The 25321-nt window shown below is 56.0% G+C and overlaps 2 protein-coding genes across 5 annotated transcripts in view; both read left to right on the top strand.

Annotated features, from left to right (window-relative positions):
* ARIH2 (ariadne RBR E3 ubiquitin protein ligase 2) overlaps positions 1-8541 on the top strand; it is a 37486-nt gene extending 28945 nt beyond the window's left edge. For 3 of the 4 annotated variants that reach the window (XM_025272681.3, XM_044933570.2, XM_006053216.4), the window contains 9 exons: positions 147-256; positions 1570-1687; positions 2628-2678; positions 2769-2790; positions 4803-4954; positions 5789-5932; positions 6528-6596; positions 7730-7813; positions 8033-8541. In XM_025272681.3, coding sequence (XP_025128466.1) covers positions 147-256; positions 1570-1687; positions 2628-2678; positions 2769-2790; positions 4803-4954; positions 5789-5932; positions 6528-6596; positions 7730-7813; positions 8033-8104 — 822 coding nt within the window. In that variant the 3' untranslated portion in view covers positions 8105-8541. Of the gene's footprint in view, positions 1-146; positions 257-1569; positions 1688-2627; positions 2679-2768; positions 2791-4802; positions 4955-5788; positions 5933-6527; positions 6597-7673; positions 7814-8032 lie in introns of all 4 variants that reach the window. The other variant, XM_025272682.3, reaches the window with a different exon arrangement.
* A 2710-nt stretch (positions 8542-11251) lies between these two features.
* P4HTM (prolyl 4-hydroxylase, transmembrane) lies at positions 11252-25274 on the top strand. Its single transcript, XM_025272036.3, has 9 exons — positions 11252-11879; positions 12048-12129; positions 19860-20050; positions 20844-20940; positions 22291-22453; positions 22985-23170; positions 23900-23990; positions 24188-24311; positions 24835-25274. Exons 1-9 carry the CDS (start codon positions 11547-11549, stop codon positions 25053-25055), a joined length of 1488 nt encoding a protein of 495 aa, XP_025127821.3. The 5' UTR covers positions 11252-11546; the 3' UTR covers positions 25056-25274.
* Positions 25275-25321: the final 47 nt, after the last annotated feature.

Raw genomic sequence — 25321 nt, 5'->3', positions numbered from 1 at the left:
CTAATGTCTGGTCTTCATGACATCCATCATGAATTCCTGTAGCCCCTTGATGGAAGAACAGGAGGCGTTTGAGTACTCAGGGAGGTCTAATTTGGAGGCACCAGCTAGGGGACGTCCTCATTGTTCCCCCCTTGGTGTGTTCACAGAGTCACTACCAGCTCCAGCTATGCCCTGGTGCAGACTGCCCCATGGTTATCCGGGTACAGGAGCCCAGAGCTCGCCGAGTACAGTGCAATCGGTGCAACGAGGTCTTCTGGTAAGAGTGAGTGTGGATGCCGAGCAGCCCTGGCTGGTGCCTTCTCCTCCTCTCGAGCATCACTGCTGTGGCTCTTGTGAGGGCGGGGCTGGGAGAGGCAGGGCCTTTGGGCCAGAAGAGCAGCGCTGTTCCACGTGGGCAGATGTTTGATGATACTCAGTCTGGAGACAAGAAGGAGACACAGACTCTTAGAGGATGTGCTGGGGTTTATGCTACCAAGACTCAGGGCCCAGAGACTGCGTGTCTGTGTGGAGGTAGATCTATCTGCACAGATAATTCACATATTGCCGTATATGAAAGCTCCAGCCACCAGCACTTTAATCTTTCTCTCTGTTGGCCATTCTGCTAATTTTATAACACTGCAATTCATAAACGTGGTTTACATCTATCTGGGGTTTACTCTATTCAGTGAACATGATGGAACTAGCTGAAGCATACTGAAGGCTTACCAGCGGAGCCACTCTCTCCTGACCACTTTCCCTTCATTGTCAGTGACTGTGTGTGATTGGTACTGCTGTTCCCCTTTCTTATAGGTGAGGAAAGCGAGGTGCAGTAATGGCAGAGCCTTCATTTAGGTCCAGAAGAGTCACAGTGGGGCTTCAAGGAAAGTAGGGAGAAAATGGGGTCCGTGTGCATATGTGCCTGCCTTTCAAGGCACGGTCAAGGGAGTCTGTGACTCAGCAAACGTTAAGAACCACCATTGTGGTTGCTCTCCACCCTTTGTGTCCTACGTTAAGGCTTTCTTTCCCTAGGACATATGGTAGGCTACCTGCCTGAGAGCCTTTAACCAGAAAGTCACATTGGCTTGGACAGAAGGGGAATTAAAAACACAGGAGCCTGGCCTGACGAGTGTCAGGGTTTTTCTTTTCTGATTCTGAGTTTCAGGCATCGTCAGAGGTAACGTGCCCCTCACAGACTGCACAGGTGCCGACAGTGTGCATCCGGTGGGTACCTCGGACTCAGACAAGCCAGGGCTCCCAGGCCTGGATCTCATTCCTGCCTTGGGTTGGAGTTGAGTCCTCTTCTCGGAATACCCTCCCCGAGCCCTTTGAAAAGCTGAGTTCTGAATTTGATATCCTGTTAGGAAGGATTGACATCACCTAAGATATTTAAAACAAATGTCTCATTTGGGTTTATTGAGAGAAGTCCCCCCAAGACTTCAGAATAATCCTGGGTAAGTCAAGGTCTTGGACGCCACGAGAGGTGACATTTTACCTCTTGAAAAAGCTCTTAATTCCAGATCTGTTGGCTTGGACAGAAGGAAAAGGAAAAACACAGGATTTGACCTAACGGTTATCTTTTCTGGTTTTAAGTTTCAAGTGTCGTCAGATGTATCACGCCCCCACAGACTGCGCCACAATCCGGAAATGGCTCACGAAGTGTGCAGACGACTCTGAAACAGCCAACTACATTAGTGCCCACACTAAAGACGTAAGGACTGTATCTTACCTGTCCTGGGTCTGCCCTCCCTAGTGCCACCCAGGGCCATGGGGCTCGTGATGGAGGTGGCAGACCCTTGCCCCGGCACGGCAGAGTTTGCAGCAGTTGATTTTAGCATGCACCAGGCGCTTTTCTTTTAATGAAATGCTGAAATGCTTGGAGAAGTTTGACCTCAGGAAAACTCATTCGAGAAAAACTAGGTTTTACTGAATGCCTCCCCAGCGTTAACAGCCCTGGGAGGGAGGTGGTTGACAGCCACACCAAATAAGTAGCAAAACTCTAATGCAAGCCCAGGCCTGCCCAGTTCTCATTCTGGAAACATCCCACGGGAAAGCATGGCCCGCAGCCCCTAGAGTGGTGCATGACTCAGCACTTGGGGCCCTCGCCGGTGCCAGTCACACACTGAAGCGAGGCACCCTGCAGTGCAGCTGTGACCATGACATCATGAAGTAAGGTCCTCTTCATGGCCATGAAGCACCCGGTGTCAGACTGGTCCCCACTGCTGTCGTCTCTCAGATGGGAGCGAGCTTTAGAGGTGATTTCCGTGCCCTCTTCTGGAAGCCGAAGTTCAGGCAGGCTGAGCGGGCCCCAGCCCAGGGTGGCAGCTCGTAGGCTGCGCTGGTGTTCCTCCCAAGCCAGCCAGTTTTTTACTGACTCAGCTTGAGCTTAATCCAAGCAGCCTCCTGGCAGGGACAGATGGTGGCAGACTTAGCGCGGCTCAGCTTGGAGTGTTTCAGGGCCAAACCTGCTGACCTCATTTCCTTGAATTGCTGTTCCAGCCTCAGCGACCCGCCACATTTAAGTGAGAGGCTCCTCCCCAGAAGTGCTCGCACGATGAGCTGCTGGGCACGGGTGCCAGGAGCTTTGTGTAATTTGTCTTAGAACCGGCCTGATGGTGCGTGAGCCTAACGGCGCCCTTCTGTCTCCTCAGTGTCCCAAGTGCAACATCTGCATTGAGAAGAACGGCGGCTGCAATCACATGGTGAGCAGAGGCCTGTGCGTTTTGCTTGTGTGGCCTGAAGCCTTTGGTCAGCGTGCCCTTAACATGTTCTCTTCTGTTTCCCTCCGACAGCAATGCTCCAAGTGTAAACACGGTGAGTCCCAAGCTTGCTGCACCAGGCCCAACAGCACAGTCTCTGTTTCTTGTGCACGGGTCTCCACTGCTTTTTTTTTCCCCACTGCTTTTATGATACAGTGATCAAACACGGTGGCTTCCGTCACTTACAGTCATGAGGACCAGAGTACAGCAGCTCTAGGTTTGCTGATTTATTATTTCTTGGTCCCTTAAATAATCCCGCTGCCAACTGTGGGATGGCTCTTACACCCTCACATATCCTCAGTCATCCAAGAAGAAAGTTTTAGTGTGTTCTTTTGATTTTTGCCAAGGCAGGTAAGTAGCATGGGGCTTTTCTGTGCTGCCTGACGGACACCGTTTAGAGCAGGCTGCCCATGGTTCTCCTGGAAGCAGTCAAATCCTAGTTTGCCTTTGGGGTTTTATAAAAGTTTTCAGAGAGGGTTTCTGGCCTCCTTCATCTGGCCGGTGTTCCACAGAACCGTTGGTTTTGCTTTCCTTCCTGCCAGCTCAAGTAAAGAAATAAAACTCTTTCAGGTAGAATATGTGTCCAGATAGACTTCTTCCACAGCTGCTGACATGCCACCGAGCTGGCCCTGAGGGTTTCTTTTTGTAAGAGCCTGGCCACTGCTGTCCCTGGGTCCTCCCAGGGTCACACTGTAATCAGAGTAGTGAAGGCGAGGTTTTAGACGGGAACTGTGATGCCGAAGTGTAGAATGAAGATAGGCCAAGAGTAGCGGCGTGTTTCCTTGGTGAAATTCCACCCTGTCTTTTCTGCGTGTGTTTGAATGAGAGGGACGTGCACGATCCACTTAGAACAGTGCGTAAGACATGCATACAGTTTAAAGAGAAATGCCCGCATGCACACCCCAGCACCCACCCCAGTCCTGGTACTGAAGAGTCCTCGGTATGTCCTCTCCCCATCCTTTACTGCCCAGGGTTAACTACCATACCTCGCGTTGCTGAATAGTTTACCATCTGGATGGGCAACCCTAAGCAGTGTAGCAGTATTTAAGATAGTAGCAACCACAACTTAACTGACTGAGGCGAAAGCCGTATTGCACTCTTCCGTGAAGCCTTCCAGGAGAAGAGAAGTGAGCGACCTCTGGGTCTCTCGTTTTGGCTCTAGCTTCCCCAAGTTTTACACAAGCCCCTATACAGAAGTCAGTGAGCCAGCTTATGACAGTGAATCATGGGAAACAGTCTTTACTGCTGTCTGGGTCTCTGGCAGAGTCAGAACACACAACCATGATTGGCCCCTGTCCATTAAGGCACAGTAATTGTTCAGATATATGGCGTCCATAGGGGATCTCTGTTTTCCCCCCTTGGCTTCCTCAGTGTGGAAACAGAGTCATAATTCTGGGCATGAGCTATAGGGTAGCAGTGGGCTTGATAAAAATTTGCTTTTTCTCTTTTTTTGTTGTTTTTTGTTTGGTTGGTTGGCTTTTTTTCCATCACACTGGCTTGCAGGATCTTAGCTCCCCAACCAGGGATTGAACCTGGGCCCTGGCAGTAAAAGCACTGAGTCTTGACCACTGGGGAATTCCCATAAAAATGTGCTTTTTAAGGAAGAAAAAAAGGGGGGAAAGGCTTCATCCCCAGTTTCATGTACAGCACTTAGGACGGGTGTTGAGAGTGGGAGGTCGACAGGAGGGCAGAGGTGTTCTCTGAATGGCCCGGTGGGCTTCAGTTGGACACGTCATCCTGCTGCTCAGGAGGCACTGACGCAGCAGACCAGCGGCCTTTGTATGGTCAGTGTCTGCCTGCGTTGGATTAAAAAGGCACTAAGCGTATGTGTTCTTGAAACGGAGACCATCTGTAGGCTGTCGTTCGGATCGGCAAGGACCGGCTGCTGGGACCGTGGGCCGTGACAGGCATGAGACGTGTCCACGCCCTCTGGAAAGAGGCGGCCGGGGAGAGCTCTGGTCAGGAGACCCCCTCGGAGCCGGCTCTGTCCGCCTCCTGCTGTGCCTGTGCCTGTGGAGGAACGCGGGCTTGTGTCGTGGGTGTCAGTGCTGCGTTCTGTCCCTGCAGACTTCTGCTGGATGTGTCTAGGAGATTGGAAGACCCATGGCAGCGAGTACTATGAGTGCAGCCGGTACAAGGAGAACCCCGACATCGTCAACCAGAGCCAGCAAGCCCAGGCCAGGGAGGCCCTCAAGAAGTACTTGTTCTACTTTGAGAGGGTAGGTGTCCTCTCCTGCACCTGCTTCTCGAGGGTAGGCTTCTTCCACTTGGCCCTGCTGGGCGAAACTCCCAGTGACCGGTGGCCGCAGCGGCGTGTGCACACCGGAGTCAGGGCGTGGAGCGCCGGCCCGGCCCGAGTGCTGCCTCCAGGCGCGGCTCTCGGCTCCCCAGGCACAGCCAACAGGGAAGGACCTGCCAACCTTGTGTGACGCTGAATTGTGAAGGATAAGGAAGGACCATCAGGTGGTCTTTATCCATCCACTGCCACGTTTGTTGTTTGTCTTTAATTGAGGTATAACTGGCTTACAATGTTCTGTAACTTTCAGATGTACAATGTAGTGATTCAGAATTTTTAAGGGTTATACTCCATTTATCAGCATTATAAAATACTGGTTACATTCCCTGTGCTGTTCAGGATATCCTTGTAGCTTATTTATTTCACACACAGCAGTTTGTATCTCTTAGTCCCCAGCCCCCATCTTGCCATGCCCCCCAATCCAGTTCCGTGTTAATAGTCAGATTCAGAGGGCAGGTTTTCCCAGAAGCCCAGAGAGCATGGGACCTTTGGTTTCTAAGCACAAGAGACCTGGGAGTACCTAGCTTTGCTTTGTCCTCGGGGCTAGAGTCCTGTTGCTCTAAGCGGATAGAATGATCTGGCAGGCAGATAGTGGCTCTAGACAGGGTTGGTAGTGTGGGCTAAGGAAGGCCCCCTTGTGCGCTCCCGAGGACACACAGCCTCCTCAGCTAGATGAGGCTGTGGCCATTCTGAACGGCTTTTGAATCCCTGCACCTTCCTGGATGCCTGCAGCTTTCTCTCTCCTCTGACTCCACAGTGGGAAAACCACAACAAGAGCTTGCAGCTGGAGGCACAGACATACCAGCGGATTCACGAGAAGATCCAGGAGAGGGTCATGAATAACCTGGGGACCTGGATCGACTGGCAGTACCTCCAGAATGCAGCCAAGCTCTTGGCCAAGGTTTGTCCCCCCTCAGTCTTCCCATCCCTGGTTCTCTGTGAGGCCCAGACCTCTGAGGGTGGGAGGCACTGTCGGGGGCAGGGCTCACCCCCTGTGAAGTCCTGCATGTGCCTGCTCATGGGTCCACAGCTTCCTGGGCTGTGCCCACTGAGGACCCTGCCCTCCCCGCACATCCAGGGGACTCAGTATTCTGGTGCCTCTGCCTGTGGGGACAGAACCACAGGGAAAACGAGAGCCCTTCTCTTCTTTTGTCCCATCCATGCATCACTCAGAGGAAAATAAGAGATTGTCTTTGGACAAGTATTGAGATAGATGTGTGGACTCTGAGGTCCGACTCAAGAGGGAAGAGCCATTGAGGCAGCTGCTGGTAATAAATCTCAGTGTGGAGAGGAACCATGGGTGTTCTGTGACCATTTCTGATTCAATTTTTGCCATGTTGTCCCCCAGTTCATCTTTTATTTGCCTTGGCCTCATCTCTTTCAGGCCCATGCCCGTAGAGCCAGGCTGATTTGCATGGTGGGGTAAGACCTGTATCAGCACGTGAGGTCCATGGAGTTAGGAGTCATAGACACAGATCCCTTGTGTTCTGTTGCAGTGTCGATACACCCTGCAGTACACGTATCCATACGCCTACTACATGGAGTCCGGGCCCAGGAAGAAGCTGGTAAGGGAAGCCGTCCTTCTGCTCTGTCCTCTTAGCTTCAGAGGGGCCTTCTCTGCCCGCATCTTGCAGGCGAGCAGGGACCAGACCCCTGGCAGCTGGGAGGACAAAATCAAAACAAAACTGGCCACTGGAAAATTTTGTTCCTCGGGCCCCGACTAGGCATTTCCAAAGCAGATCTCAGGTGCTGCCATTTTGTGTACTAGGAAGGCAGGTGTACTGAAGCCATTAACAGCTGTATTTTTTAGGGTGGCTGGCTGAAAATATCTGTGACCACTTGGGAACCAGTGCTTATGTTTGGGAGGATACCCAGCATGCGTGTTCCTAAATACTGTGGAGCTCATTTGCATCTTTGTGTACTTTTCATCTTAGATAGGGATTTTTTCCTCTCCAATTAATAAGGTGATTCACACTGATTGTTCAAATGTTGAAAAAAATTAGGAAAACATTTACATCATCCATCATCCCCCCAGAAAGAAATGAGCACTGTTAGAATTTTCCAGCCTTTGAAAATTAGTACTGTTTCTATAATCATGGTTATATATATGACATTTTTTGTTACAACAGTTTTTGCAGCTGTCATTATTCACCAGGCTGGAAAATGCCATTTTTTAATAGTTGCATAGATGTCCCATTATATGGTCATACCATCATTTGGGGTATTTATTCTTTCTGTTTTTCACTATCACAAATAAGACATTGGGAAACCTCTTTGTGCAAGAGGCATATACTTACTAAGTGAAATGATTTGAAAATTTTGAAGACTCTTGATTTTCAGAAAGGCTGAAAAAAACGAAGTATTCAGGGAGCACAGTGTCAGTGAATGTGCACTTTGACTTGTGTTTGCAGCGGCCATTTCCCCGTATGTTGGGAGCATTCTCCTCCGTGGCTTCGGCCCTTCCCCTTTCTTTGGGGGTGCAGGGCAAGTGCAGCCTGGCCACCTGGCTGCCCTCCGTGGGCAGCCATTGGATCGGCCTCTGGCTCTGGGTACAGGAAGTAGCACTGCCCTCTGAGGACAGCATCCAGCTGTCTGGAGCTCCTGCGAGCCTGAGGTGCTGCCTCTGCCCCTCCCGTCTGCAGGCCCTGCCCTGGCTACCGTCCCCTCTCCTTTTGACCCTCCTGCTCTACCCATACAGTTTGAATACCAGCAGGCTCAGCTGGAGGCTGAGATCGAAAACCTGTCGTGGAAAGTGGAGCGGGCGGACAGCTATGACAGAGGGGTGAGTGACTGCTGTCCTCTAGGACCCTCTGGCAGGCAAGGGAGAGCTGCTGTGGTGATCGGTCCATGGCGGCTGGCCTGGGGGCTGGAGGCTGCCGCTGAGAAGGGTGGGGAGGGCCGTGCTTTTGACACCTCGGAGCCTGTGGCAGGGGGCGGCTTCAGCTAGCCCGTCCTCACGGGGCTGGGCCATGCAAGCCCGTGTCTTGCTTCCCTGGTGCAGGACTTAGAGAACCAGATGCACATAGCAGAGCAGCGGAGGAGAACGCTGCTGAAGGACTTCCATGACACCTAGACTGGGACTCGGGCGTGCCGGCGTGAGGACGATGTGGCTGCGAGGTCTCTCGGCTGCCGTGCTGGATGCTGCAGGCTCCCTGCCTCTCACGACCCCAGGCAACAGCCAGGACCCCACTCCTGAGAGACACTGGCCACACACCTCTTAGTCGATTTCTGGTTTTTTTTTTCCCCTCCTCTTTTTGCTTTTTGTTTCCACCAGGGTAGAGGCCCCGTTGAATTGGCCTCTTCTCAGGACCGTCAGTTCCCCCTGGATAGTTGCTGGGAGGGAAGGAAAGTTTTTCTGAATGACTATTAATAGTATTAGATCATTACAACTTATGTAATTTTCAAAGGTTGTACAATTATACAAAAAAAAAAAAAAAAAACCGGGGGGCAAACAAACCATAGAATGACACAGAACCCTTTTTAAAAATAAACTGGCATTGGAGTGTTTTACCCTCTAGCTATTTTACTTAGAATGCAACATACGCTGTCCACCCCCTTGCCTCAGGATGTCTGCTGCATAAGGGCCCCGGGTGGTACTTGTTTTCCAGATTCACACGCCTTTGGCCACAGCTGGAGCCCCAAGGGAACAGCATGGGTGGCAGATGGTGGAAAATGGGGTTGGCCTGTGTAACACTGTAGTGTGCAGAGAATCACGCCCAGCCTCCTGCCTGGTCCTTGGAGACCCTTCTGTGATCAGGGTACTGCCTCACGTTGGCAGTTAGGAGACATACAGAACAGAATCTTGCCCCCGGTATCATCATGTCCAATGGCACTGCGTGTCTGTGGACTCATTTATCTTGAAAGTGAGCTTTACCTGGGCCTGGCCACTTAGGCCAGAGCCCACAGCAGAGCGCATAGGTGAGCTGTGGTCCTCCGGCCCAGGGGACGTGAGTTCAGCAGAGTTTTCTTTTGTTTGCTGAAGAGAGAGATCCACTTTCAAAGGGAATAATTCCCCCAAAGCCTTGTTTTACCTCGGCCCCTTCTTTTGTGCCAGTGTTCCCGTGGAGGGACCCCGACCAGGTTGACACACAGCTATACCTGATGCTGGCCTGCTGCGCTCTCCTCTGGTGAATGTCGAGGTCAGAGTTCAGCAGAGCCATCCCTAGGGCAATGGTCTGCCTGGCTCAGGGGCTGTGTCTGCACAAACTGTTTTCATGTTAACCGGGAGTGTGTGTCTCCATGACCTGCTCTGGGGGTGGGGTGTGCTCCCCCTCGCCTGGTTTCCAGTGTTGGAGGGCAACACCTCTGGGGTCTGGACTCTGAGGCTGGTGGAGGAGGGGGGGTTCCTAATTTGTTGTCCCCGCTCCTATACCTGGAGGCTGGCCAGGGAAAAGGCCAGTCTTTTCACAGTGCAAAGGAACAAGCGGTTTGCATGGTATCCTACTTGTCCTGAACCTGGTCCTGTGGGCCTTTCAGAAGTTAAATCTGTGATTCCTGGGGTTCCTGCGGCTCTTATTCAGGGCCGCCTCGACCTCCTGGAAGAGTTGCTTGGAAATCTGTGAATAAATATTGTGTTGGGAATTCTTTGATATTCCAACATTTTCACCTCAGTCAGTAATTCCCCCAGGTACCATGTTAGTTGCAAACTGAATCGCTCTTGGAAGACAGAGAACAGTTGTAACTCTTGTGGTCATGGGGTCCATGGTTGGCTGCAGGCCCCCTTTCTCCCCAGTCATGTTTTGCCTCTTCCTGTCATCGCCTGCAAGGAAGGGACCATGGGGTGGAATGAGAGGACAAGTTAGTATAACAGACGAACCCAGAATTGGAAAGCGCTGAGCCAAACGAAGGAGGAGAGTGTCTACCTAGAGGTGGGGTATGCCTGCTCTTTTGGCACATGGAAGGTCCTAGCGTCTGGAATGTTCGCCTCTCCGTTGAGTCCTCTGGTCACCGCCGTGGCAGCAGCAGGACCTGAGTTGCAGCTCTGCACCTTCAGCCCCACCCTGCGCATTGTCTGCACTGTGTGACTGCCACGCAGTGCACTTGCAGCCAGCTGTGACCCCCAGCCTCCGGAGCTGCGAGAGGGTCTGTGCCCAGACCGCAGCCTGCAGCCTTTGACCTGTGGAGAACTTCCTTCCATGCCCCAAGTGGCTGTCTCTATCATCAGGAGCATGGAAAAAGTTCAGGCAGAATGCTTCTGCCCTGCAAAGGAAGGCACAGTGTTTTCACAAATTTACCATATATCTTTGTTTTCTTCAAAGAAAAAGTTGAGGCAATGTCATCTGCTCAAAGTTGAGTGGTTTACTCAAAATAAAGTTTCTGATTATAAAAGTGTGTGTGGCATCTAGAACTTACTTTGTTGGACAGTAGTTTCTCTAGAATCCTAAGGATATTGGTAAGATAGACCCTAAGGGTGACTTGACTGAGTGACTGGATGAAGCCATGTATGGCACAGTGATGAAATCTGCCATGTGAATAGAATCTTCAAGAGAAGGTGGGCCTGCCCCACTGAGAAGCCCAGAAACGGTACACATTACTTTTCTGAGAGGAAGTTGGAGGGGCTGGGGAGCCTAAACAGGGTAAGGAGAAACCACCTGTGGGGACCGTGTGAATGATGTTGCTCTTGTCTGCATATCTCCAGGGTAGGGGGGTGGGGGTGGTGTGGAGCAGAGCACTGGAGAAAAAAAAGACCAAGCTTTGGTATGTCCTCTCACCTCCATATTTGGGCATAAGCTGAGTTTAACTTGCTTCCAAGACGTTTAAGACTCATTTATGGAAAAGTCCCTTTCTCCCTTTCCGAATGTGGCAGCGGTGAGGCAAGGAGTGTTCCCTGTGCACCTGCTGCGTTCCTGCAGGTTACTGTTACCGGTGCCAAGGGTTCCTCCAGGATGCCCCCTGTGGCCGCTCCAGACCGGGTCCCCTAGTCTATGGGACCCCGCACATCAGACAGTTCCTAAAACCTGACTCCTGCAGACCTCCCTGGGAGGTTCACACCTACTGCAGAGTAGACCTTCAAGGCGCTCTTGACCTCCTGCACTGGCGAGCGTCAGTGTCGCCATGGGTCCCACACCATCACTTGAGCAGTAATTGGCCTCCAAGGCGCCCCAACCCGCCGCAGTACTGAGTCATATTTTGGCCCAGCCTCCTTATTGCCACCCGACTCCGGGAGCGAGAAAATGCAGACCATACTTTTCCCGGAAGAGGGAAGTGCGTCTTAAAAAGGAGAAAACTACCACTGGGGTTGCCAGTACCTGTGCATCTGCGTTTGTGGGGGGCGCGGCTTCTGCCCTGGGGAGTGTGCATCTCTGCCTGTCAACAACCCATCTCAGGAAAGAGACACTTTACTGTGGGTCGGGGTCCAGGGCCGGGAGATCTCGAGTGCAGCGCGGGCGCGGCGTCCCCTGGCACCCTCTCCCGGTGACGGCGGCGCGCGCCGGCTCCGCGGCCGTTGTCCTGGCGACGGCGAGGCGCGTGCGACCCGCGGCCCCTGCCCTGGGTGCGCGCGCAGCCTGGGCGCCATGGCGGCGGCGGCGGCAGGCCCGCGGCCTGAAGCGCCGAGTCCACAGTGGCCGGCACGGCATCACAACCCGGCCGAGGCTGCGGCGGGGCTGGGCGACTGCGAGGACGCACCGGTCCGGCCGCTGTGCAAGCCCCGCGGCATCTGCTCGCGCGCCTACTTCCTGGTGCTGATGGTGTTCGTGCACCTGTACCTGGGCAACGTACTGGCGCTGCTGCTCTTCGTGCACTACAGCAACGGCGAAGACAGCAACGACCCCGGGCCCCAGCGCCGCGCCCAGGGCCCCGCGCCCGCGCCCACCTTGGCTCCCCTCACCCGGCTGGAGGGCATCAAGGTGAGGCCCTGCACCACCAAGCCCGAAGCGGCTGGCGCTCTTGCCGGGGGCCGCTCCGTGCGCTGCCCCCGGTCTGCCGCGCGCACCCCCTCACTCGCCCGCCGCCGCTCCCCGGACCCGGGCTCCCTTCCCTCCTCCCTAGCTGCCCGCTGTGCCGCTTTCCCTTAGGTGGGGCATGAGCGCAAGATCCAGCTGGTCGCCGACAGGGATCACTTCATCCGAACCCTCAGCCTCAAGCCGCTGCTCTTCGGTAAGTTCGCCGGGCGCCCCCCGGGAAGGGCCATGGGCTGCGATTCGGTGGCTGCCTTCAGGCTCCTTTGACCACGTGACTTCTGTTTTGAAAATGGCTGCTTCAAAGTAGCCCTGTCTTTTCCACCCAGAGGTCGCCCCCAAGTGAGGTACCCGCCCCCACCTCTAAAATAGGGTGACCACTGACCTTTCTACACTCCCTTCTGTGACTTCTACTTTCTGCCGCTAATCCTTCCATCACAGGGCTGGGCCATGTGACCTAGAAGCTAGTGCCTATAAACCTTTTATTGAAACTGTCTTTGGACCCTCTCTGAGGTGGTTAATGGGGGAAGGGTTGCAGATACTGATAACCAGGTCCTAGCTGATATGAGGGGAAACTCCACTCCCAAAATGGGCCCTCTGGTCTGGTAAGGAGCAGGCTGTCCAAATGTGGATAAGCTGGTGCCCCCAAAACCAGCCTTTGCTTTCTGCGCTCTGGGATTCTTCTTAGGATGGCGTTTTCGTTCAGCCATTACAGTAGGCAGAGCCTTCCAGGGTGACCTCACTGGGAACCGGCACCATAGCTCACATTTTCTGAGCTCTTATGTGCTAGACTTCATGTGATCGTTTGGCTTAATTCTCACAACCCCCCTGTGAGGTGGGTGGAGATCCCACTGTCAGGCTGGTGGGGGTGAAAGCGAGGCACAGCGAGCCCCACTTGCTTGCAGGCTCACACAGCCAGATCAGGGCGAAGCTGGGATTCAAATGAGGCAGGCTACCCCTGGTGTCTGCGCTGTCGAGCCAGCGTGCTAGTTGTGAAGACTCTGAAGTCCTTCAGAGTCTAGTAGTATCAACAAGATGGGGGTCCCTGGACCTATGACCTTGCCCAGGATAGGTTTTCCCAGACCTCATCCTGGGTACCCAGCCTCAGTGACACACTTACCTGCAGATCTGAGGTGTTCCTGGCTCCTGGGGAATGGAGTGGGAAAGGGGTTGTCTGGAGGGAACTGGGGACCGAAGCAGAGCATCTGAGCACCGCTGTTACCCCTGGGACAGAGGGCACTGGTTGGGGATTATCCCAGACCTGTGAGAATGATTTCACACGCTGTTTGAGGGGAAATAGGTTAGGATGTGAGTCCTATGGTGGGAGGGGCTCTCAAAGATTGTTATTGTACAACGCTGAAGTCTGTGCAAAGCACTAGTCGAGCTGCTGGGAACACAACATTGGACAAAATAGGAAAACAAAAAGAACACCTGAAGCTGACATTCCAGCGAGGAGACAGACTAAACAAACACACCTGGTGTGTGTCAGATGGGATAAGTGGTCACAGACAAGTAGGGCAGAATTTCAGCTGGGGTTGAAACCCTGAGTGTGGTGGCCAGGGTGGGCCTTCCTGAGAAAGATATTTGAGCAAAGACCTGCAGGAGCTGTGAGGTGAAGTTGTCAAGGAACAAGTGATCCAGGCAAAGGGAACAACTCTCCCCATTACTGCTACCCTGCTGTGAGACAGACACGATGAGGTGGGTGTGCTTTCTTCTCTCATCCGCCTTTATTGGACCCGTATGTGCTTAATTCAGACGTATGTTTGGTTAAGTGAACCATGAGACATAACCCCTAACCCCCTAACAAAGTTGCGTCCAAGTCCTACAAAGCCGAGAGTGAGAAGCCCAGACCTGAAGTCACCTAGAGTACATGACAGGAAGCAGAAGAGATTTGACCAAAGGTAAACTGATTCTGGTTAAGCCAGCAAATGATGCTGCAGACACATTACAAAGGGCACGATTGGGAGAATCGGGCAGTTGCAGCAAGATCTTCCTGCTTCTGGTCCTCGTGTCCTCCGAATCTCCTACCCTACATCTCAGTCTTGGTGAAAGATGCCCCACATTTTACCCAGAAAGTCTGGGGGCTTTCTGCTTGGTGAAACGAGGCGAGACGAATCAAGAAGAGATCTGTGATCCGTGATTGTAAGAAGTCCAGTTGCGAGACAGGCCAGCCACAGGGGAGAGGGTGTCCAAGGAGAGGCAGTACCTGAACGCAGTGTTGAATGAACCCAAAGAAGGAAGCCTCACCCCAAGAAGGCACAGTGTCCGCTTTCTGGGCCTGTCTGTCTGTCCACTTGCTGTCGCCCTAGAGAAGCAGGCAGGGCCCAAGGAGAAGGGGCCTGCTGTCACCCTCAGGGGCCCAAGATGCTTGGGCTCAAGGGTAGGTGTTCAGGGTGTAAACAGGGGGCTGGGTTTTACCCCAGGGTGCCTCCACCTCTGTGGAGCATTTCCTGTTTCCCACCTCTGTTCTTGGAGACATTTGGCAAATGGGACCTGGGCCGCAGAAGGCCCATTCTGAGTTCCTGGCAGATGCCTGCTTGACTGTGGTAGGCATTTCCCAAGGGTTCAGAGCATTGTCCTGTTAAGGGAGGCATTCCAGTTCCGAGTCACCATCAACCTCTCTGCTTTCTCTCACGTGGCTTGCTTCTCCCTCCGCCTCACACTCATTCTGTATTTAAACAGCAGATCGGATCTGCTCCCTTCCTTAAAATCCTCCACGAGGCCCTCACCTCTCATCTCCCACCACCCCCCTTTCCGTCACTCTCTGTCCATTCTCAGACTCTGAGCTCGCTGCTGCCTTGGCGCCCTTGTATGCACTGTTCCCACCACCGGAAGGCTCAGGCTTGGTTCTCATGGAGGGTGCCTTTACCCCCATCAGGCCTCTGCTCAGGCCTCCCCTCCTCAGTGACCTCTCTCCACGTCAGACTGGCCTTAAGAGGTTTCCAGTCTCTCTGTTGCATCAGGCTGCTTGGTCTACTGTATTTATTTGGCAATTGTGTCTGCCCCTAAAGGTGAGCTACACACGTGGGAGGGCCTGATTGGATTTGCTGTGTGTCCAGTGGCCAGAGTCTACGGCCGACAGTTACTGGTCAGCTGGAGGGCTTCACTGGGTGCCCTCAGTCTCTCTGCACAGAGTGGCCGCCGCCACCACCCTGGGGAGGGGCCTCCTGATTCCGCACCCTCTTCGAGAGCAGCAGGGGGCACTCCCAGTGGGCCAGCCAGAGTTTTATTCCACTTTCTTAACCATCTAAGGTAAACGAGTCATTGACAGCCTCCCACAAAGCACTGTGTTTTAAAACCATGGCCTCTTTATTGTAGGGTTTCCAGACATATCCTTTTTTCAGCTTAAAAAAAACAATTCAGCAGCTACCTAAGACCACTGTGTTCTCTTGACAAGACACTGGACATGCAGAAATAGAGAAGGGATTTTAGTGTATGTGTATGAGTTCAGGTTAGTGAGGAGCTTAACAGTTTTCTGCATGGACCCCCGCCTCTGCTGTTCCACAGGCCTGTTGCTTGGCAGAACTGTGGACTCGGTAGAGGTCAGGAAGATATAACCGAGTCTATCTGGGGCTTGACAAGCAGCATCGTGCCTGGGTGAGCGTCACCCAGGGCTTCGCGCCTGCCCTCAGGCTCAGCGTGGGGTGCTGGTGGCAGTAGCAGGCGTCAGCCAGGCTGGCATCACAGGGCTGGGAGGTGCAGAAAGCTAGTTGTACCCGCCCGGCACACGCAGCTGCCTGCCTTTTACCCGGCAGAGCACTGCTGGTTCAGGAAGGGGCCCCTCATTCTGACCACAGAAGCGGGCTTCTGCCCTGCTCTTGCTGGTCTGGGCAAGCTTGGAGTGTCTCTGGACCCTGGTGTGCACATATCCCCAGAGGGCAGCAGCAGGAGGGGTCTGTGTGTCCAGGGGAGCACATGGTGTGCGGGGCCCCTGCACAGGCTCCAGCTGTCACGTCCCAGGCCCTCCCCACCTGGGTCGCCTCTGTTCTGGGCACTGACCCTGCTGCCGCCAGCACACGGCCAGCCGTAGATTGTGGCGGTCCCCGCTCCAAGCACAGGCCATGGTGACTGGCCGACAGTGACCCTGCACCTCCCCGGTCAGCACAAAGGTCCCAGCATGCCTTGCGTGCAGGAGGCCGTGCACACGTGGCATCTGGATGCTGCCAGCATCGCAGACCAGGCGCCAGCTCCCCAGGGTGGGTTGGGCAGCAGGCCTACCCTCAGCACCTCTAGCTGAGAGTCTGAGGGTCTTGGGACCCTCACCCTTGCGCTGGGAGAGGCTGACCTTCACAGCTGGAGGGATCAGAGGGGCCATGTGATGAGCCTGGCATTTCTGAGTACCCCCTCCTCCCCTCCACCTGGTGAACTGCCCCCTCTTGTCTGATGATCTGCTCTTGGGATCAGGGTTCTGGCGAACGCCTGTCCTCCTGGATGTGGTTGTGTTTGCAATGCCCCGTACTTAGGAAGAGAGAACCAACTTCTTTGTTCTCAGCAGGCACAACATTTGGGCATGCCCTGTCTCTTTTGTCTTAGTGCCCAGCCAGGCGCTGTAATGAACGCACCTGAAAGGGGTTGGAAGGGGTGCTGGACGCCAGGGTTCACCAAAATCGCTGGTGCAGAGTCTGTCTAGGACCTCCTTGGACCAGCTGGTGTCCTGCAACCCGCAGTCCCTGCAGCCGGCGCGTGATACTGGGGGGAGGGGTTGAGTGAGGCTCCCCTGGGCCCCGGGTGGAGGAGGGGAGCCCTCAGCAGAGGTTCCTCCCACTGTCCTCCCTTCTTCCCACCAGAGACCCGTTTACCTGATCCTGGGGAGTTGTGATTTGAAAGGGTGGATTGCAGCCCCTGGGGCCGAGCAAGGGTGATACCAGCCAAGAGAAGCAATGCAGAGACTCTGGTGGGCGGCTCGGGTGGGAGCTGTTGGAGATGACAGGCACAGAGGCTGTGGCTGGTGGGGAAGTGTCTGCAGGGCAGGATGGCTGACTGGGGGTGGCCGTGGCAGGCTTTGATGGGCTTGCAGCTGGCTGCGGCATGGGTACATGAACCTGTGGGGCAGAGGCAGTGGGTACTCAGGACCCGGTTCCTGGATTCCAGGCTGAGGCCTCTGGGTGCTCCTGGCTAGAGGCCCAGCCAGACACTCCATGGTTGCTGAGCAACGACACCCTGGTTACCTAGCAACAGCCCTACAGCTGGCCTGGCTCCTTTGCTTGCTGAAGTCTTAGCCCTCAGCCCATATCTCCCCTCCCAGCCTCACCCCTCCCCTCACCCAAGCTGCTTTCCACCTTTCTAGCGCACCCCCACCTCCAGCTCCAGTGGATGCCAAGTGCCTGGGAGAGGGGTGCGGGGGGGTGGGGGACCAGCACTCTGGGCCTTCACTCCTCACCTTGGAGGGAGAAAGCAGGGCCCTCCCTCGCGACCTGAAAGGCCTGCCGGACCCTGCAGTTTCCGGCCAGGACTAGGGTTGGCAAAGAGCAGAGGGGCCCCATCCTCAGGTTCTGAAAGAGCCCATTCTTGCTGCTGAGGCTGCACCCTGAGGCTCTAGGCAGGGCCCTGCTCTGCAGAGAAGAAACTGAGGGGGCTGCTGTTCTCAGGATAGGTGAGGCTGGGGAAGGGGAGTCAGTCGTGCAATCTCGGGACTCTGGCAGAGAAAAAGCCACCACATGAGCCGTGGTTCCATCTCTTGGCAGGATCCTGTGGGCAGAGTTTGCACACCTCCCTGGAGAGGGTGGTCAGCCCCACAGCCTAAAGCAGCCTGCTCACTGTCCCGGCCTCAACATTCAAGAGCCCTTGTTGATTTGCAGGTCCAGACCAAGGGTGCTAACCAAGGATAGTCCCCTGCCCATATCTCCTCTGTCCCCTGGGCCTCTGCTCCTTCTCTGCTGGCAACACCCTGACCAAAGAGTCCTTCCTCTGCCTGTCCGCCCCTGGCACTGGTAGGCACATGGCAGTGAGTAGTGAAGAGCTACCAGAACTGGCCCCCGCTGGGGAGACGCCCCCCACCCTTCCCTGGAAGCCTCTGCCCCACCTGTCAAGGCAAAGCAGGGCAAAGATGAGGCAGGAAGAGGCACGTGTCAGGGTGGCACCCCCCCCTGGCCAGCAGGGACAACCAGCTGACTGACTGCTGGACAGCCTTGGCCACCATGTCATGGTCCAGCAAGCTGGGTGCCCGCATCTCTGTGTAGCCAGTGCCCTGGCACAGCACCATGGCTTGAGGAGTGGGCATGCGCTCTGCAGGGCCCCAGGGAGCCCCTGCCCCGCCATCACCACTCAGCATCACCAGTGCCACCGGCAGCCGCAGCCCTCGCTCTGTCACCCGGTTTCTCTGCCTGGGTCTCGGTGGACTGAGGTTGGGAAGTTCATAGTGCTATACCCACCCCCCAGGAGCCAGTGTTTGCCCAGCTCCCATGAGCTTAGACCCTCCTGGTTAGGTCGTATGTGCTGGCCTGAACTGTTTGATTTGATTAGCACATGGCAGGGGACTGTAGAGAGAGTGGCATCTCCTTTGGGCCTGTGAATTACTGGCACCTAATAAACTGAAGAAACCTGGGCTTGTGTTTTCTTTCTCTGGTTTACTTTTCTTGTTCATTTATGTTTTAAAGCCATTGGGAGGTGACTCTGTGGATTAGCAGTTTGGTCTAACCCATTGTCCCGCAGCGCTCCCCCCGCTCCCAGTGCGTGGCTCACACCCTTTCCAGGTTCGCCAGGTTGAGGGGATCAAGCCGGCCAAGGGCGAGGGCTTGTATCCTGTCCTCGGTGTCGTTGGATCTGGGCCCTTCTCCATGGAAGCAGAATCCGGCTGTGAGCCTGGGTTCTGCAGGACAGCAGCCTGTGTCACCCTGGCCAAGTCGCCAGTGTCTCTGCGCTTGGGGCTTCTCTGGGGGAGGAAGGGTGAATTCGTGGGGCCTGGTTTTCTAGGACAAGGATACAGATTACAGAGTTGATGACGTGCTTAGGACAGGACACAGAGTCTGTGCTCCCTGAGTGTGATCTGCGGTGATTACTATTAAAAACAGCTCCAGTCCTGGCTGAGTGGCTGTTTTCCATCCCCTTGGCAACAACTGGAACTTCATGCTGAGAGAAAAGCCAGAGGAGCAGCAGGAGTTCTCGGGGGTCACAGCGGCAGCCCAGCTCTTTCTCCAGTTAGTTCCTGGGTGGGCCTCTTGTGACCTGTCCAAGGAAGGCGTCTCTCCCAGGAACAAGAGAATGAAGCGAGGCCCAGGCTCCAGCCTCTGGAAGTGCTGGGATATGGGCTTGCCAGGTGTGAGGTTTGCGATCCAGGCACCACTGAGCTGTTTGAGCCGCTGGGGTGGGGGCATCCAGACACTGGAGCCAGGGCCCCGGCCTGAGTGGCCTTTACTCGGGCTTATAGGCATGGAAGGAGGCGTTCAGTACACGTTTGTTCCCAAAGCAGAGAACACTGGGGCATCTTCTCAGAGCACATGCCAAAAACCCGAGTGACTCTCACTGACCTCCCAGCCCCCTTGTGCAGGAGAGTGGGGTGGGGTGGGGGGTGGCACGGCCAAGAGCACCGGGCGTATTCACTGTGAACACTGCTGAAAAGCATCAAGGAAAGCACACACCTGCCAGCATCCTCTCCCCGCTTAAGGCCTGGAGGTCAGCCCTCTGGCCCTCAGGTTCACCCTGGAGCCTTTGGTCCCACCCCAGGGTGGGTTGGCCCACCCCCGGCGTAGCTCTGGCTCTCCTCCCAGGACTCCCCCGGAACACACGTGTTCTCAGCATCCAAGAGAGAGGCCCCGTGTCCCAACGCTGGCCAGCCTTTGTAGGACAACTTGACCTTGGACTCCGAGTCCAGAGCAGATGTAAAGGGGTGTGTGAGGTCCTCCTGGCTGGGTGACCGGCAGGGGACAGGACCTAGCCCGGGCACCCTGCAGACCGGAAGGCCCTTGGCCTCACCCCCTCCTCTCCTGGCAGAGATCCCCGGCTTCCTGAGCGACGAGGAGTGTCGGCTTGTCATCCACCTGGCGCAGATGAAGGGGCTGCAGCGCAGCCAGATCCTGCCCACCGAGGAGTACGAGGAAGCGATGGGCACAATGCAGATCAGCCCGCTGGACCTCTTCCAGCTGCTGGATCAGAACCACGATGGCCGCCTGCAGCTGCGTGAGGTGGGGGGCCTTGAGGAGCCCCCTGCCCCAGGGTGGGAGCGCCCCCAACTTGTCTTTCTAGTGGCCGGGTTACACGTGCTGCTCTGCCCCAACCACAGGAGCCTGATACCACCTAACCTTGGGCATGAGCAGGGCCAGGGTCCTCCTTCCCTCCCAGAGGGCCCCCTGCTGCCCTGGGAACCCCGGAGGACAAAGGGGGCATCTACTGGGGCCGATGGCACTTACTGCCACAGTGCCTGGGGTGCCATGCTGTCTGCGCTCTGGTTTCCTTGCCACCATTGCTGAGAGCCCCACAGGATTCACTGTCTGTGAGGCGGCAGCAACGAGGAAGCCAGACGTCTGCTTGCCTCTCTACATGCCCCTCACACCCAGGCTTCTGAGAGAGGTCTCGGTGGGGTGTGGGCTCCCTTGCCTATACAGGGCGTCTCATAGAGTCCGATCTTCCTAAGGGGCCCCGTGGACAGTCATCTCCTGACCGTGCCTCTTCCCTCTTCGTACCAGGCCCTGGCCTCACCCACCTCACCTGGGGTGTGTGGGTGGGACGCCGGCCTGGCCTCCCCTTTGCCTCCAATAAGCCAACATTCCTCCGGGTGGAGCCACAGCTCCCCCAGGGCTGAGGATGCTCATGGCCCTCCGGTGTCTGGACTGGGAGCCCGGGCCCTGGCCTTCGTCCTCACCCACGTCCTGTCACCTGAACCCTCCGCCCTCCAGAAAGAACAGGGCAGCTGTGTGTGCCCTGGCGACTCTCCGTCACCGGAGCCAGCCCCCTGAGGCACCATCTTGTGCTGTGTAGGTCCTGGCCCAGAACCGCCTGGGGAATGGACGGTGGATGACTCCAGAGAACATTCAGGAGATGTACTCTGCCATCAAGGCTGACCCTGACGGGGATGGTGAGCTCATATCTTGTCACTGTTGTGTCCCAGAGCCTCCTCCTGCCCCCAGCCAGGTGGCCCCTAGGCCCAGCTGCTAGAGTAGCCGGAGGTGAGGGGCCAGCCGTGCCCTTACCCCAGAAAGAGGCAGGAGCTAGACCCACCCGCTCCCCCTTGGTGGCAGTCCAGAGGGCACCCTCTTGGCCTCGTTGGGCAGCATGTGGGGTACAGGAGGTATGGCTGCTGGCTGGCAGAGGGCAGAGCGGTGGAGTGGGAGTGAAGGAACAGTGAGGTCAGCTTGGCATCCGCTTATCCAGCCAGGCACATGGTCCCCGCCAGCTGACTGGTCTAACCAGGGTTCCCCTTGCCTGCCTCTTGCCTGCCTGGAGTCCTCTAACTGCCGGGGGTGGGTGTGGGCAGGAGAGCTGTCCTAGAAGCACCCTCCCCTTTGGTAATAACCCCCAGGAAGTATCTCAGGCGTAGTCATTTCCCTCATGCCCAAGTTCTGCACCAGTTGAAGAAACAGGACTTGGAAGGATGACCTTTCAATTGGTGAGCCCCGAGTGAAGAATCTGGCCCGGACCCGTGCCTGGAGAGGCACTAGGCTGCTCCCGCTCCCGCTGTGACACACTCACAGCCCTCGAGTGCCCCCACCCTCAGAGAAGCCCCAGCCAAAGCACGGGAGTGTGTCATTGGGATCAACCAGGGTAACTTGTAGCAAAGACACCAAGCCACTCTTCCGGAACCCCTAGAGGGTAGAGCCCAGCTTTGTGGCTTGAGCAGGAACAGGGGAGAGTGTTCTCTTTGGGGAGAGCAGCCTGACTGTCTCTGCTGAGGGAGACTGTCTAGCAGGCAGGACTGGCCTGGGGTGTTCCACCCAGGATGAGACCTGAGGTCATGAGAGAACTCCTGGGGACCGGTTCCAGCTTACATCCTCCAGTGTGGAAGGCCTGGGACAAAATCCAGCACTGAACACTCTCTTTCTTCACCCTCTACAGGACCGGAGGGTGGCCACCACGCTCTACAGAGCCAGGCTGGAGGGCCGAGGGCAGTCCTTGGCCTAGGGTCTTGGCCATATGGCCTAAGCTTCCTATGGAGAGCCCACTCTGGCCAATCTGACGGGGTTGGGCTTCATCCTTTTGGGGGCCAAATCAGGGCTTAAACTGAGGACACGAACTTCTCTGGGTCTTCCTGTAGGGCCTGATGTGACAGAAGCCAACTTCATCTGACCCGAGTCCAGGTTGGGGGACAGGTGCACATGGCCCCCAGTGCCTGAGGCCAGGGGTAGGTAGGAAGGTGCAGCCTCCCCACTCTGCCCTCCCCACACGGGCGTGGTGGGCATTGATGGTGGTGGGGGGATGCCCTGTGCAGGAGTGCTGAGCCTGCAGGAGTTCTCCAACATGGACCTTCGCGACTTCCACAAGTACATGAGGAGCCACAGGGCGGAGTCCAGCCAGCTGGTGCGGAACAGCCACCACACGTGGCTCTACCAGGGCGAAGGCGCCCACCACGTCATGCGCGCCATCCGCCAGAGGTGAGCACCCGAGCCTGGGCTCCCTGATGCAGGGAGGAGACCACGCAGGCCCCCACAGAGGTCCTTGGCTGGGACCAAGAGAACAGAGCTCAGGACTGGAACTCACTGGAGACAGGCAATTAACAAAGGCAAATTAGCCCTAATGGTGGGCAAACAATACACACGTGCGATTAGTACTAGATTGAATATTTGTTTTCTGCTAACTAGAGAAATGATCTCTTAACTCTGTCAACAGGACCCCCTGCCCCTGAGTAGCCAGGGGTTTTAGATAAACAGCATCTTCCTGGAGGGAGTGTCTCCCTCCCCGCTCCTAGGCTTAATGGAAATCTAATTTTTCCCAGCCAGTGAATGTCTCTGGTTCATCAGGAGTTACCCCTTCCTGCTCTTATAGGGCCAGTCCAGGGTGGCTTAGGGAGCTCCCAGGGGAAATAGGGGCAGCACTCATGGCGGGCTCTCGACTCACCTGGCCAGCTCCTTCAGGGTGTCACCCCTGGCACGGGGCCACCCAGCTGAATGCCTGCTGCCCACCAGGGTGCTGCGCCTCACCCGCCTGTCACCCGAGATCGTGGAGCTCAGTGAGCCGCTTCAGGTCGTGCGGTATGGCGAGGGAGGCCACTACCATGCCCATGTGGACAGCGGGCCCGTGTACCCAGAGACCATCTGCTCCCACACCAAGCTGGTAGCCAATGAATCTGTACCCTTCGAGACCTCCTGCCGGCAAGTACTCCCAACTGGGGGTGGCTCCCAGACCCGGCACCCCCCTGACACCAGCACAGCCCTGCCCTGTGGGTGTTCCCCTTGGTATGGGGCCAGGAGAATGCTGAGCATCCTGCTTGAGAATTCCCCCCACCACATGTCTCCCCCAAGGCTGTTTATCAAGGGCTCCAAAAGGGGTGGTCGTCTGGTCTCAGCGGCCAGACCAAGGTACCCACAGACACTGCAACTTACCCCCAGATCCCTCAGGAAGGGACAAGGCTGGACCCGATTCTTTCCGCCCCCCTCCCCAGGTTGTTAATCCTGCCTGCACTGCTGGAGACCTCAGCTTCTCTTGAAGCTGTGTCCCCCTCTTCCCCTGCCAAGGCATGGTTGAAGGTCCTCCCTCTTCATGCTCTGGCTCAGCCCCCTTCTAGTCGCAGCCAGCCGTCTGCATGATTCTGCTGCTTCTGCTAGCTCAACTTTCCCAGCAGGCCCTCAGGCACGGTCACATAGTTTAGCTAAGTGCATGCACCTGTGATCTTGGCCACACCAAAAAAACTGACACACAAAAAGGAACTGGGTCCATGAGAAGTATGGGCTAGGGACATTTGGTACAGACCTCCCCTGTTGTCAGTGATCCCAGCCTGCCCCTCCGGTCCCTGGGAACCTGGGCAGTTTATCCTGCCCACAGGTAAGCCCCTGGGAGCATCCACAGCTGGGGACTTGCTCAACAGCCCCCCTGCCTTACAGCTACATGACAGTGCTGTTTTATTTGAACAACGTCACCGGTGGGGGCGAGACTGTCTTCCCTGTAGCAGACAACAGAACCTATGATGAAATGGTAAGGGCCAACCGGGCTGTTCCTCTGGTGGGATGGCAGGGCCTTGGGCAAACAAAAATAGTACATACGCTGCCAGACCTGGGATGAGGCCTCGACTATCCCCTGGGCACATCCAACTGGTTTCCCTTGAGCCACCTTTGGCTGCCTGGCCCTACAGTTCAGGTGGTTTGAAAACCCCACCACTCTGCCGCCCACAGAGTCTGATTCAAGATGATGTTGACCTCCGTGACACTCGGAGGCACTGTGACAAGGGTAACCTGCGTGTCAAGCCCCGCCAGGGCACAGCTGTCTTCTGGTACAACTACCTGCCTGACGGGCAAGGTGAGGACCTTGGCCAGGCCAGGGATACCTGGAGGGAGCTGCCTTCCTTAACCCAGCCCTGATTGCTACCCTGGTGAGCTGGTTCTGGCAATCCCCCACCCCTTCATATATTTTCTGGGTTTTTTTTGCCCCTACTGCCTCCCAAAGACCATCCTCAGTGACTTCAGCAGGCTGCACCCATGCAGCCTCCTGGGTTATCTGGAACCCTGTGATTCTTTGATGCCCCAGCCTTTCAGCTCACTGGGGCTGAGGACACATGCCCCTTAGTAGCCCAGACTGGGAAGGGCTGTGGACAGGCCCTGCAGCAAGAAAGCTGATTTCAAAGGGCAGTGGTGTTGAAAAGGCATTCGTTGGAGAGAGATGCTGAGCCGCCAAGGAGGCCCTGGGGCCAGATGTTTGCCACGGAAGGTGTGCACAGCTGGGCCTGCCCTAGCCACGCACTTGAGCAATAGGAGGCCAAGCTCAGGCCGGCCAGCCCAGCCTAGATTCCCTCTGGTCCCCTCACACCATCCTCCTCTCCTAGGTTGGGTGGGCGACGTGGACGACTACTCGCTGCACGGGGGCTGCCTGGTCACGCGCGGCACTAAGTGGATCGCCAACAACTGGATCAACGTGGACCCCAGCCGGGCGCGGCAGGCGCTGTTCCAGCAGGAGATGGCGCGCCTGGCCCGCGAAGGTGGCGCCGACTCGCAGCCGGAGTGGGCCTTGGACCGGGCCTACCGCGACACGCGCGTGGAACTCTGAGGGGTGACCATCCCAGTCTCCAGCCGCAGGTCACCCTAAGTCGGGGGCCCTGCTGTCCCCCTGTCCAGCTGCAGGCTGAAGGCCTGGTCGATGTCTAGCCCTACCCCCGCCTCCTGCCGCGATTAGGGCACAGTCCCTACATCCATGTTATTTATTGTGTACAGACCCGTGCTTCCCGGACAAATAAAACTACGCGGCGTTGGAGCTGCAGGGCCGAGAGGCTCGGAGTAGACTGTAGGTACAGTGGGCGGGGCGGGGCGCCGCGG

This window comes from Bubalus bubalis, chromosome 21 (genome assembly GCF_019923935.1).
Source record: "Bubalus bubalis isolate 160015118507 breed Murrah chromosome 21, NDDB_SH_1, whole genome shotgun sequence".
In the NCBI taxonomy this organism is placed as follows: Eukaryota; Metazoa; Chordata; class Mammalia; order Artiodactyla; family Bovidae; genus Bubalus; species Bubalus bubalis.
The sequence above is the reverse complement of the archived record's forward strand: the minus strand, read 5'-3'. Positions and strand labels throughout refer to the sequence as shown.